General features: G+C 37.1%; 1 protein-coding gene across 1 annotated transcript in view; it reads right to left on the bottom strand.

The window, feature by feature from the left end:
- Nucleotides 1–14,383, bottom strand: part of LOC132553012 (uncharacterized) — a 116,881-nt gene that overhangs the window by 26,794 nt on the left and 75,704 nt on the right. Inside the window, exons 64-79 of the mRNA XM_060217216.1 lie at nt 14,223–14,378; nt 13,509–13,691; nt 12,316–12,477; nt 11,883–12,092; nt 11,364–11,543; nt 9,863–10,135; nt 9,364–9,498; nt 8,967–9,191; nt 8,226–8,357; nt 7,766–7,930; nt 6,890–7,012; nt 6,314–6,485; nt 5,537–5,712; nt 4,661–4,852; nt 4,215–4,466; nt 119–372 (exon numbers count right to left, since the gene is read on the bottom strand). Coding sequence (XP_060073199.1) covers nt 119–372; nt 4,215–4,466; nt 4,661–4,852; nt 5,537–5,712; nt 6,314–6,485; nt 6,890–7,012; nt 7,766–7,930; nt 8,226–8,357; nt 8,967–9,191; nt 9,364–9,498; nt 9,863–10,135; nt 11,364–11,543; nt 11,883–12,092; nt 12,316–12,477; nt 13,509–13,691; nt 14,223–14,378 — 2,990 coding nt within the window. The remainder of the gene's footprint in view (nt 1–118; nt 373–4,214; nt 4,467–4,660; nt 4,853–5,536; nt 5,713–6,313; nt 6,486–6,889; nt 7,013–7,765; nt 7,931–8,225; nt 8,358–8,966; nt 9,192–9,363; nt 9,499–9,862; nt 10,136–11,363; nt 11,544–11,882; nt 12,093–12,315; nt 12,478–13,508; nt 13,692–14,222; nt 14,379–14,383) is intronic.

The raw sequence follows: 14,383 nt of genomic DNA, 5'->3' as shown, positions 1-14,383 counted from the left end.
TCCAAATGAAATAAAGTGATAATGTTCCAGATAAATTTTACACTAAAAAAATTAACAAAATTGTCAATACAATTTTTTTTATTAATTGCCTATCATGACTTTCATCATTTTCCCTTACCAAATGATCAACAGGTGATCTAGAATCGGAGCCACCTGTACAATAGAATCCTCCCCAGCACTCAGCAACAGGTGAAGATAAACCAGCCTGATCACAGTACCAACCAGCAGTACAGGAAGTACAGTTTTCAATAGCACTGAGGTACTGATTAGGTCCATAGGCTCCAGCTGGACAGGGGAAAGTCTGAGCTGCTATTGTTCCTTCCGGGCAGTAGTATCCCACTGGACATGGTGACGGAGTGACCACAGGTACTCCTGGTAATAAATGAAGTATTGCCATCAAACTCTGACCATAACAGGACATTAGCAGAACAATATGTAGTACAAATACAACATCATCATACCCTTGAATGATTTTCTAAAGAATTATGTTTCAACCAGTCCCCTGCTGATATCATTAAAATTATTTCTATGAAAATTTTACAAAGAAAATCTGTGAAGCAAAATGAATTATTAAAAATGTTTGGTTTTTAAGTCACTTCCTTTCCTGTCCTAAAATATCCTCACAGTCAACTCCATTGTAGCTTTTCAGACTTAATTCAATCTTTGAAAAACAGGATTAAATAAGAATATTTCCATCAATATATAAATTCTCTCCATGCTTATCAGTATTATCAAACAATGAAAACTCACTATGATATATATACCATGTAAAATATAGTATGTTGATAAAGGAAAAGCAGGTGCCATATTGGTTTCATTCAGAGAAAAAAGTTGATTTTGCTTTCTCGAGAAGGACACATATTTTATTTTTCTCAACTACTTTGAGCCAGAGGTAATATATTTGTCCTGTGGATCCTGTAATGTGTCCTCCCCTACTTTGAGCCAGAGGTAATGTTTTGGCCCTGTGGATCCTGTAATGTGCCCTCCCCTACTTTGAGCCAGAGGTAATGTATTTGCCCTGTGGATCCTGAAATGTGCCCTCCCCTACTTTGAGCCAGAGGTAATGTATTTGCCCTGTGGATCCTGTAATGTGCCCTCCCCTACTTTGAGCCAGAGGTAATGTATTTGTCCTGTGGATCCTGTAATGTGCCCTCCCCTACTTTGAGCCAGAGGTAATGTATTTGTCCTGTGGATCCTGTAATGTGCCCTCCCCTACTTTGAGCCAGAGGTAATGTATTGGCCCTGTGGATCCTGTGATGTGCCCTCCCCTACTTTGAGCCAGAGGTAATGTATTGGCCCTGTGGATCCTGTGATGTGCCCTCCCCTACTTTGAGCCAGAGGTAATGTATTTGCCCTGTGGATCCTGTAATGTGCCCTCCTCTACTTTGAACAAGAGGTAATGTATTTACCCTGTGGATTCTTTAATGTGCCCTCCCCTACTTTGAGCCAGAGGTAATGTATTTGCCATGTGTATCCTGTATTGTGCCCTCCCCTACTTTGAACAAGAGGTAATGTATTTACCCTGTGGATCCTGTAATGTGCCCTTCCCTACTTTGAAGGAGAGGTAATGTATTGGCCCTGTGGATCCTGTATTGTGCCCTCCCCTACTTTAAACATGAGGTAATGTATCGCCCTGTGGATCCTGTAATGTGCCCTCCCCTACTTTGAGCCAGAGGTTATGTATTGGCTCTGTGGATCCTGTATTGTGCCCTCCCCTACTTTGAACAAAAGATAATGTATCGCCCTGTGGATCCTCATTGCAGCTATTAAGTTAAGAAACTTTTGGGAAATTTTAAGAAGCTCTGTGTTTTGACCTGGATAAATCAAGACTTAGGAACAATAGGCGAAATCATCTGTGCCTTCACAAATGTCACGTCCAGTTTCAGAAAGAGGCAGTAATGGATTCATGAAAGTAATAAAGCAGACCCTACAGAGAAGCAGGTTCACAGTATTGCAACAGTCAGCACATAAGCTAGTAATACATAGATATCATTTCCTGTAAATAAACTCATTCATGTAAAAAATGTATACATATGTGTCAAAATGTCCCCAATCCCTAAACCACACTCTCTTGTGGGATGTTCATTTTCATCAGCTGTTTACTTAATACAAAGAAAAATAATAAAATTGGGACACTTCTGATACGTAAAGCATAAGGTTTGTCATATCAAATATTCAGACTCTTTACAAGAAGTTTTGCAACCTCAGCTGGCCTAGGAAAACTGATGAAAAAAAGGCCCTAGTACCTTGAGATGCATGGGAGCATTGTACATCCTTTCCACAAATAAAACCTCTCCATCATCAAAACATTTCACTCACCTTTTGTTAGTAATTAATTCAAACAAAGCATTTCCTACCTGCTTTTAATATTTTTTTGTTACTTTATTGAGTCCTCAACATTAGATTAAAACAGAACCCCTAAAAGATAACAATCTTGAGAGTAGACCTGTAGATGGTAACTTCAATACACAAAGTTATGTCAATAAAATTAAGACGTTTTCCGACATGCAAACTTATCACTGCTAAGTGGTATCTAGGGAACATACAGTTATTATAAAGATGAGGTATTATACAGATCAAGTCTTAACTACCTGGCCGTACGAGTGGAAAATATCACTAACACCATTCAACATCACATACAACAATCATGCAACAAGGCTAAATATGTGTACAACACAACAACAATGTTGTAGGCAGGAAATGATATATTTGTATATAGAAAGGCTTTATTTTTATAACAGTTGGGATAACGGCATAAAACAGTTTGCATTGATAAGGTTGAGTGTGGTCACAAATAACATCACCTATATCATGCTAGGGGTGGGAGAAATAGGTTTGGGACTAAAGGTTATGATACAGTACAGGACATATTATAGACACTAAGGGGTTGATGTTTGGGGTACAGGACAGGACATATTATAGACACTAAGGAGTTGATGTTTGGGGTACAGGACAGGACATATTATAGACACTAAGGGGTTGATGTTTGGGGTACAGGACAGGACATATTATAGACACTAAGGGGTTGATGTTTGGGGTACAGGACAGGACACAATGACAATATTGTGTATATGTTTGGGGTACAGGACAGGACACAATGACAATATGGGGTATATGTTTGGGGTACAGGACAGGACATAACACAATGACAATATTGGGTATATGTTTGGGGTACAGGACAGGACATAACACAATGACAATATGGGGTATATGTTTGGGGTACAGGACACAATGACAATATTTGGTATATGTTTGGGGTACAGGACACAATGACAATATTTGGGTATACGTTTGGGGTACAGGACACAATGACAATATTGGGTATATGTTTGGGGTACAGGACACAATGACAATATTTGGGTATACGTTTGGGGTACAGGACACAATGACAATATTGGGTATATGTTTGGGGTACAGGACACAATGACAATATTTGGGTATATTTTTTGGTAACCAAGGTGATCTCATGCAATAAACATCAACAAGTGTGGCAGAATAAAAGAAAATTCAAGCAAGCACAAAAAAGTGTAAGAATTACCACTGGAACATGAATAATTTCCTGTAAAATTGAACAAAACAATAATAAAGTAATAGTCGTTAGAGAGTTACCAGAGTTAGTAAAATCAATCACCTCTGTTTAATGTGGACAGAGATGTCTCAACTAATATGTAATATCTTTAAGATATTATCCAGAGTGTTGAGATAATGTTTGTCCACATAGCACTCTGATGAATATTTTTCTCCACACTTTTGTGTTAAAACATAAGTAAACATAAGTTGCTGCCATGAAGTGTTAAACATCAACCTGTCAATGACCTATGCAATGTGTGTAATAAATTGATTATAACATAATTAATAAATTGATTATAACATAATTAATAAATTGATTATAACATAATTAATAAATTGATTATAACATAATTATGTTACATGAAGTGATGACCATGACAATTCTCCTCAATCTTGGTGTTTTAGATGTAAAATGATATATATTATTATCTATACACCTAATGTTAAAATTATTAGATATTCTAAAGCTTTGGAGGCAGCTCTTGATGGCAGGACTCTGAGCAGTATTTTCTGTCTAAAACCTTAATCATCCTAGAAAACAACCTTCAAAAGGAAACATGATGTTAACAGAATCAATGTTGTAAAAATATTTAATAATTAGTTGTTTTATCCATTACTAAATAAAAAAAGCAATATTAAAGAACCATGTATAATTGATCTCTGAGATAACCTACCTCCAAGAGGATCGCAGTAAAAGCCAGCTGGACAGATGTCACAGGTTGACTCGCCAGTGTTAATCTGGTAGGTGCCATTAGGACAGATGTCTGGGTTTGCTGAAGCCTCTATACAGAAGTGGCCCTGGGGACACACATAGCTCGATGGGGTATTACTACTCTGACCCCCTGGGCAGTAATAACCAGGGGAACAGTTCCCATCAGGCACAACATTACCCGAACCTAAAAAAACAGACAAAAGATTTTGATGAGAATGTCACATTTACCAAAAGAGAAAAAAAACTTATTCAAATTTATACAAAACTGATTAAGAATTAATTTAACAACAAACATTTTACATCATGCATACACTTCAAGAAAATATTTATACATGTATAGAGAACCATTCTAAGAAGGGATGGATGCTTCAATCTTACCTGCGCAGTACATGCCAGCTGTACAGTTGTCACATTCATTGAGGGCGGCCCGGTTGGTTGAGTTGGCGAATGTACCTGTGGGACAAGGTGTGGGTGTCTCGGTACCTTCTACACAGTAGTGGCCTGCAGGACAGATCCACTGTGTTGGAATAGTGCTACGGTCATCACAGTACCAGCCAGCAGTACAGTTACCTGATGATAGAGATACATGTTTTATATACAGAATGAACAAGTTAGAGTTTGGGTCTTTGTTATATAACTATATTGATGTATGTAATTTCACACAGTTACTACATTGCAAAGATAAAGCAGAGTGGTAATTGCTGTAGAATGGAAGGGATAACACTAGTACAAGAAGTATTTGTCTACAGCTGACTATACTGCTTTATTCATATCAATCACAGGCTCAGATCTAATATTACTGAAACTTTGACAATGACCTGCTTCAACCATGAGGTAAGGAATAATACTTTTTTTTGGTGATAAAGAATGAAGACAAGTTTCCCATCTGATCTGCTTAACAATCCAAAGCATACATTTTCAACATAAAATATATAGTGTATATAATTAAATATATATATCTGCCAAAGGACTGGAACATAAGCAGCTGTCACTTTGAACTTTGACCTTAGGATCTGTAAACCATTCAGAGATTTTTTCACTAAGAAATAAGCAGTTTGAAATTTCATTATTATAGAAATGTATTTCTAATAGTGAAGTATAATTCCAAATAGCGTGTGGAAAAACAGTTGTGACAGACAAGATGAAGGTTAAATTTGATTAAAATGCAGTCCAATGTTGATTGAGGGATTTTTTCTTCAGACTTTGATTGAGATTCAGGTGTATAAAAACAATTATATTGACATTAATTCTCACCTGTAGGTACAGTCAGTCCAGGTGTTTCGCAGTATTGACCACCATCACAAGGTACAGGTTTCGCTGAGCCCACTGGACAGTAGTAGCCGGAAGGACAGATTCCACCAGTTGACATTGTGAAGTTTGAACAGGTGCAATCCCATAGTGGAGCACATGTGTCATTAGAATACAGGTCACTGAAATATACAGGTGTCTCTAGAGTACAGGTCACTGAAATATACAGGTGTCACTAGAGGACAGGTCACTGAAATATACAGGTGTCACTTAAGTACAGGTCACTTAAATATACAGGTGTCACTTAAGTACAGGTCACTGAAATATACAGGTGTCTCTAGAGTACAGGTCACTGAAATATACAGGTGTCACTAGAATACAGGTCACTGAATAATACAGGTGTCACTTAAGTACAGGTCACTGAAATATACAGGTGTCACTTAAGTACAGGTCACTTAAATATACAGGTGTCACTAAAGTACAGGTCACTGAAATATACAGGTGTCACTAGAGAACAGGTCACTGAAATATACAGGTGTCACTAGAGTACAGGTCACTGAAATATACAGGTGTCACTTAAGTACAGGTCACTGAAATATACAGGTGTCACTAGAGTACAGGTCACTGAAATATACAAGTGTCTCTAGAGTACAGGTCACTGAAATATACAGGTGTCACTAGAGTACAGGTCACTGAAATATACAGATGTCACTAGAGTACAGGTCACTGAAATATACAGGTGTCACTAGAGTACAGTCCAAGAAAACCTATCTGTTGTCTTACTTGAGGGTTCCAGTGCTGGTGTTGAGGGCTCCGGAGTCGTACGGACGACTGGATGGGGATCGACCCCCACAGTAAAATCCTGACTCACACCATCCATCTGGGTATACATTGGCCACACCCTCACAATACTGTCCGGGTGGACAGTCAAGACAGTCTGATTCTGATGTTGCTCCTAAACAGAGTTCAAAGTTCAGTACAAAATGCTGCTTGAGAGATTACATTGGATATTAGATATTGACAAGATCTTGAGGACACAGTCAATCTATCAATACTAATTTCGACAGTTCGTGGACATCTGAATTTGTGAATTTACAGTACTCATGAAATGAACAAAACTCAATCCCCCATAAGAATGAATGATTTTACAATATTGAACACCTTTCATCACTGTGGTAGCTGTTTTAGAATTCATATTGTAAGGCTGACTTATCAGTAATGTCGACCATTTGAGGTAGTTGACTCCAGATTTACATGTATCTATAAGAATGATGATTACTCATCAGTGAAGCTGTTGACCTTTTGATTCTACGTGTGAGGTCATTAACCTGTTACCTCTAAAGTCGATCATAGCATTACCTGTGAGGTTGTTGTAGGTGCCAGGAGGACAAGGATACTGCATGTCAAACTCTGTAGCGACAGGGCAGTAATAGCCAACAGGACAAATAGTTGGAGAAATGGTGGCGTTCACGCAGAAATACCCTGAAAATAATAATCCAGCCACGTGTTATCGTTCTATTGTTTCACAGCCAACTGTCCAGCTATTATTTCTGTTATCAAAACATATGTGTATTTCTATGCTGGAGCGAGTGAAAATTGTGAAATTTCAGTGCATTGCTATAAGGTATTTTGTTGTTCAACATGGTTATGGTGGTGTAGCTGAAAAGTCGGATACAACAAAAATAAATTATAAAAATGACATAATAATGACTCATTCATTCAAATGTAAGAAATTGACCTTAAATTAGAAATAATTTGATATAAAAAATAGACTGGTAAATTATGTAATATACATCTATAATAAAGTAGTGTAATAATAGATCATTGTAAACTGCATGGTTTTGTAAATTAATAAAATACTTAAAAATGACATAATAATGGCTCAGTGACATTGATATATTTTTAACATAAACCCAACTACAGAAACAGACAACTTTGACCAACGTCTTTCCAACAAAATGAAAAAAATCTAAATCAAGCTTTGTGTGAATTTTCTTCAATAAACAGTTAATTTAAATGCAGATATATTGTTTTTTGTTTGTTGTATATACATGCATTTTACCTGTACTAGACACTACCATACATGTCAATGAGATGTTCATAGAATGGGGAATAAAGTCTAGCAAGCTTGTCCCTGGTTACATTAAAACCCAGATAATTTAAAGTATTTTGTCATTCCCCAAGGATTTCAATATAACCAAGTTCGACTATATATACCACAATCACCATACTTGCCTTGGGTACAGTCCAAACAGCTGCTTAAGCCAGCTGTAGGTGCATACTTCCCTGGCCCGCAGGGAGCAGCATAGGTAGAGTTCTGAGGACACTCAAAGCCAGCTGGACATTGGCCGCCTGTTCCAGTAAACGACACGCCAACATTGGGAGTAGGTATACTCACTCCTGTAAGTTAAATAAACAGCGTTATCATGCAAACAATCTAATATCAATACAGACCTTCCCAAGAATCATTAAATTGTAGACTATAGTTAACTTCAATTTTGGACAATTTAAATTACCTTTATGATAAGTTTTAACAAGTGAAAACTCCCCTGCTTGACTTAGATATTTCACTCAACGATAAAAAATTGAAAATGTTAGAATTCTTTTTCTTTTCACAGTTGATTTCTTTGATGAAATTTGATCTTATTCTATATGTATCCTTTATAACAGTTACTGCGAGTGATAAAAAGATTACCTGATACACAGAAATAGCCAGCTGAACACCCGCCTGCAGGTGCAGTTAGTCCGGTTATATCACAGTAGGTCCCGCCCACACACTGTGTACATTCTGTTTCATTGGCAAGTCCAATCATAGATCCATATGTACCTTAGTAAAAAAAACTTAAATTGTCACATACAACCTTAACACTGACATATCTGATGTGTTTAGGATTGGCTGCTGAAATGTGTAACCTTTACCTGTACAGCTAGCTGCTTCTAAGACCGATGGTGAAAAGATCAAATGACATTACAAAATTATTTTGATACAGGTGCCTTTCACAGCCCCCTGCCTTAATTCTATGCATGCAAATGGCAAATACTATCCCATTACCAGCAATAAGCCCATGCCTGGTAATAAGCCCACCCCGATCTATTTAGACATCAGTAAAAATGCCAACATATGCTATATCATTGCTTTGTAATAACACTCTCACCTTGATTTGAAAAGAGGTTATGTGTCGACACCCTGGACTAAAGTGAATTAGTACAAAAAGAAACCCACTGAAGCTGCATTAAATGTTACTTTAATAAAAAAAACTAACAAGTTTAGATATCACAGTCATAACATTCTGGCACCAGCAGGACAGTAGGACCCTTGAGGACAGGGACCAGAGAGGAAAACATTTTACCTATAGGACAAGGAATGGTGTTACTGCCTGTACCAGCAGGACAGTAGGACCCTTGAGGACAGTGACCAGAGAGGAAAACATTTTACCTATAGGACAAGGGATGGTGATACTGCCTGTACCAGCAGGACAGTAGGACCCTTGAGGACAGGAATCAGCGCGGTCTCCTGATGTACAGTAAAAGCCCGCTGGACAAGGATAGCAGGCTCCAGCACCTGTATGGTTCATGTAGGTTGCTGTGGCACATGGTGTTGGTGATACTGAACCGACTGGACAATAATTCCCAATAGGACAAATGTTACCAGTTGTACCATCTGAAATTTGTAATAGGAAAAATTATTCTCACTTTCATGAAACATAATATCAAAATTAGTACACACACTCTATATACAGTAAATAAATTATATTTGTGACAAATCCATGGAATTAGATCAAGATGAAGTCTTTTGCAGCTTATAGGAAGTCAGGATTGAGAAAACACATTACCTGTGGGATTAGGGTCCTTGGCTGCCAGTGTACAATAGTATCCTGCCCAACAGTCCCCTGTGACAGTGTCATTACCAGACTCTAGACAATATTTACCACCGGTACAGTCCACACAGTCTGACAGTGCTATACGACCTAACAAGACAAAATGAAAATATGTCAAAATGGCTAGGACAATAACATGAATACAATAGTTTAATATTTAATTGTTTTAGGTTGATTGAGAGAATCTGTAACATCCTTTGGGAGTGAGAGAGTCTCTTCACCCAACTTGAGTGATTATTAAGAGGATACTTTGATTCATTGTACAAACGTTTGCTGGGCATGTAATTTTACACTACATTTATTGACCACAAATACAGCAAAATGAAATACAATGAGAATTTTACCAGCTATGGAGTAAGTGCATGAATGTTTTTTACTTTGTTTCAACTGTATCAGAGTATATGTACATAATCTGTCTATTCCTTCATCAACACAGTTGTTGCAGCACCTTTACCTGTTGATGGTTGGTATGTTCCTCTGGGACACTCGACAGGATAGGCAGTGCCACGTGGACAGTAATGTCCAGATGGGCATGTATAACCATAGGAAGCACTGACAGGTGCTGGTTCTAAAGAGCCACTCACACAGTAGTGACCCTCCGTACACTGGTCCCATGGGTTCTCCAGGCCCATTTGGTGACAATAGTAACCAGGGCTGCATGGAATGCACTCGTTGGCATATCTCAGACCTGTACCATTGTTAAATGTTCCTAGTGGACACAATTCTCCTAGAGAAATAGAATATTCAAACGATTTTACATACAATTGTCATCATGAAAAATTATGGACATGGAACCAAGATTTGGAGGTAGTGTACTTTTAATCCACAAATACATATATAAAACAATACCTTTTTGTGAGAAATTTAAAACTTGGGAGAGGAGTTTTGCGAAAATAAACAATTAACAGTTACAAATGAACAATGTAATGCAAAATATTGTTTTAGTGGCTTGTCTTGTATTGGTCAAGATTTATTGCATTAACAATGATATTAGTTTCAATTAATTAATGTTTTAATAATGTCTATATCAGATAATAATTTGTGCATCAGTGATATAATTAGCACCATCAACGTGGCTGTAACTGGTATACCCATGGTAGTGATCCTAGTTAGACATGCCAATTATTATGGTTTCTTATACACAGGGATTTAGTGGGAGAAGGCAAAGGTGCAGTTGTGAAACTTGAAGTTATTCGCATCCTAGGGATATATGATATTGATGATATAGAATTCTCATTCTCAGAATGTACCAAAGACTGTGTGAAATCAGATATTACATATTAGTAAATATGTAAGCCCTTGACTCTCGCATTGTCTCAGGCCAAACACATATATAAGTGGTTCAATTGGAACCTAGAAAGAGTAGATTTAAAAAATATGTCGTATGATCGTCTGTTTAATTTTTGTTGGAGCTTGTATAGATATGTATATCAACTCCAATATCATATAAGAAGGGCATGATGGATCTGAGGTAATCTTTGTATGCAGTTGTCGTATAAGCTTCACAACTAATACCTTATGATATCAAATCATCATGATTTTCTGATGTGACACAACCTATTTGTGTTTGGCCTATTGTTTTCAGTGTGATGGAGATGTCACTGTGAGGTTTAGAACTTTTCTAAGGTATGGTTTTGATTGTTTTAATTAATTTTTTGTGACAAGAAGAGGTTTCTAAAAAAAAAATCAATGGAGGCCATATGGTAAGTTGGTGTAAACAGTGTTAATTTTTTGTGATGACACACTGCCTTATCTATGTGTAAAGTAACTGCAAACTCACTATCATCTTTGTGTTAGTTGTAAACTGCATTTACTTTGTTAAAAAGTCATGAATTGTTCTATTGACCAGATATAGGTGCCCGGGTATATGTAATTTTATGATAATACTTAAAAAAAAAAAAAAAAAAGAAAATTTACAATGACATCTCCAAGTTTATTAAAATGCAAAAAAGTACCTGTACTGGATCCTTCGGGGCAGTACTGGCCTTGTGGACAAGGCTGACCAGTTGTACCATCAGTTGGTGTAGAGCTATTGGCACCTACGCTACATACATAGCCAGCACTACAGAGTCCCTCATAGGCAGTCAGGCCGGGCGTCTGGCAGTACTTACCAGGATCACAAGGGGAACACTCCGCTGTAAACAAAGGTCAATGGCATTCATTACAGCAATTAGACAGACCAGGGTCAAACAAAGGTCAAATGGATTTATTACAACAATTAGACCAGGGTCAAGCAAAGGTCAGTGGGATTCATTACAGCAATTAGACAGACCAGGGTCAAACAAAGGTTAATGGGATTCATTACAGCAATTAGACAGGCCAGGTTCAAACCATTGGGATTCATACATTCATTTTGAATGATGGATAAAACTTTACTATTAAAGATAAATGTATATTCTGTAACTAAGGTCAATAGAATTCATCTTATTTGATCTTGGTCCAAATCTGTGAGACAAAATAAGAAGTATTCTTACAAGATGATGCCAGTAATTCAAAGTTGCTGTAGGTTCCTGATGGACATGGATTCTGATAGTTGTATTCTGTACTGGTAGGACAGTAGTAGCCTCTAGGACAATTAACAGGGTTGATAATTCCTGTCACATTACCAAGCTCGATGGGATCACAGTAGAACCTCTGTGGACAAGGCTGACATGTAGCTTGACCAGCCAAGTAATTATAGGAACCTGAGATCAAAATAGTAATGAAACCATGTAAGTCACAGGAATCTTAAAACATGAGCATATTGTAATATAGAACTATAAACATGTGCCACAAAAGAAAAAAAGTCTAAACAACATTGAATTACAGGAATCTCAGCTAGCTTCCACACATCTTTTCTATATATAACTATGATGCTACCATCTTTATACAATATGTGAGTAGTCTTCAGCGTATAATAGAACTAACCTCTTTCACAGACTGTTGGAGTAGCGCTGCCCTGAGGACAGTAGTCTCCCATTGGACAAGCATAGGCAGAGGGTGTTGCTGTTGTCTGTCCCTCGGGACAGTAGAAGCCTCCATCGCACAAGCCATTCTCTTCAATCAACCCAGGGCTGTCACAGTAGGACCCTTCAATAAAGGTAACCATAATGAAGGCATGTAAATACATCATCACTTTATGTGATACTGACATATATCATACTAAGGGCAAAGATTTTTAACTGATTTAAGATATTTATCTAAATCACACATAGATAATTAATGATTTTTCTCCCATAATTTCTAAGAGTTTTTTTTATTAAATGTTGATGTGATGAAATGAAGGGTTCCACCAACAGGGTTGGTCGATGAAGTGTGTTTCAAAAGAGATAGTATTATCCATTTGTGATGTAATTAAAGCTACCCAAAGTGAATGACAATATTTTAAGAACAAGAGACCTAGCAGCCTTGACAGTCACCTGAGATCAGCAATATTGATTATAAAGGTTAAATAGAAAGTAGCTTCCAAGTGCCATGAAAAGAAATTGTGACATTGATGATAGTAAGCCAGTGACAATACATGCATAGTATCAAAATTGTCATTCAACACAAAGAACTCTTTCAAAAATTATTTTCAGTGGGAAATAAACAATATTTTGCTCAAAAATGCAATTTTCTATAAAAACTACAGTAAAGTTAAATTAAACAATTTATGCTAAAATATCTATTTTTCCTTTATAAACTATTGTAAACTTTACTCCCTCTCCACGAGGAAATGCGAGACCTTTGGGCCATGAAATTTACAATTTTGGTATAGCTCCTTTACATGTTTCCATCCACAAAGAGCATGAATTCTGCCATATCTGGGTGTTGAGGAAAAGACTTTTGAAATCTGAATCAATCTGACCCGTTTTGGCCCTGCTCATCAGCCCCTTGGGGTCAGGCATGATCAATATGGGCATAACCACATAGCTGTCATCCTTCGCAATTCTGACCAAGTTCGAAATATTTATGATGGAAATTAAACAAATTTTGCTCAAAAATCTATTTTTATACCAAAAGTGTGTATGAGTTGTATTTCCCTATTGTCTGAATTCCTGAAAACCTAAACTTTCCAATTTTTCTATGACAATCAATATTTCCTACAACAAGAAGACATTGATAGCAGCTTGTATACCTACCCGGTGTACAAGGTTTACAGTCTGTCACATTGGTGTTACCACTTGAGTTTGAGAAAGTTCCTGTTGGACAAGCTGTAGAGGTGGCTGATCCCTGCTCACAATAGTGACCTGCCAGGCACACAAATGCTGATGGATTCGCTACTGTCTGGCCCATAGGACAGAAGAACCCAGGGTTACATTGTCCTGAAATGCATACATTCAAATGAAGAATTTTCTTTCAATGTTTATTCACACAATTACAGTCATGGTCATGTTCAGACATTTAGGAAAATTTAATTGCCTTGCCCAAAGACACAACAGCATAGGCAGCTTATAATCTGAGCTTCATGAGAAACACAAATCTGAATCTGATCATAACACCTTGGATCTTCACTTAAGTTTGTAAGTTTTTCTTACAACTCAGCTACAAATCAGTCATTTATTCTAATATTTTTGAAAATGTTTATTCTAATCTTTTAAGACAATAAAGCAATGAAACTTAAGAAATATCAATTAAATACTATGAAAGTCTAAAATCTTTCTCCCTTTTAAAAACACTGACTAGTTTTCACTGGAAATATCCAACCATGATGACAGATTGTCTTAAGATTCCAAAGTATCTTCATTTAGAAAATATATGTCAAAATATCAAACTACTTGCATTTTGTTCATGAACAACAAAAATTTCCTTAATCATCTATTAACTAAAAGAATGCCAAGTTATAACAATCGTACCTTTCGGTGTAGCAAGTTCATAGTCATCACAGTACCAGCCTGCAGTACAGGATATTGGTGCAGAGGAGCCTTCTGGGCAGTACGTTCCTGGCTGACACTTCCCTCCAGTGTAGTTAAATTCCGGACACATACACATATCAACTGAGCTGAAGTTGCCTATT

The sequence above is a fragment of the Ylistrum balloti genome, unplaced genomic scaffold (genome assembly GCF_031769215.1).
Source record: "Ylistrum balloti isolate Yb309-2 unplaced genomic scaffold, AGI_CSIRO_Ybal_v1 Utg370292, whole genome shotgun sequence".
NCBI classification, from domain to species: Eukaryota; Metazoa; Mollusca; class Bivalvia; order Pectinida; family Pectinidae; genus Ylistrum; species Ylistrum balloti.
Note: the sequence above shows the minus strand (reverse complement) of the source record. Positions and strands in the feature narration are given on the sequence as shown.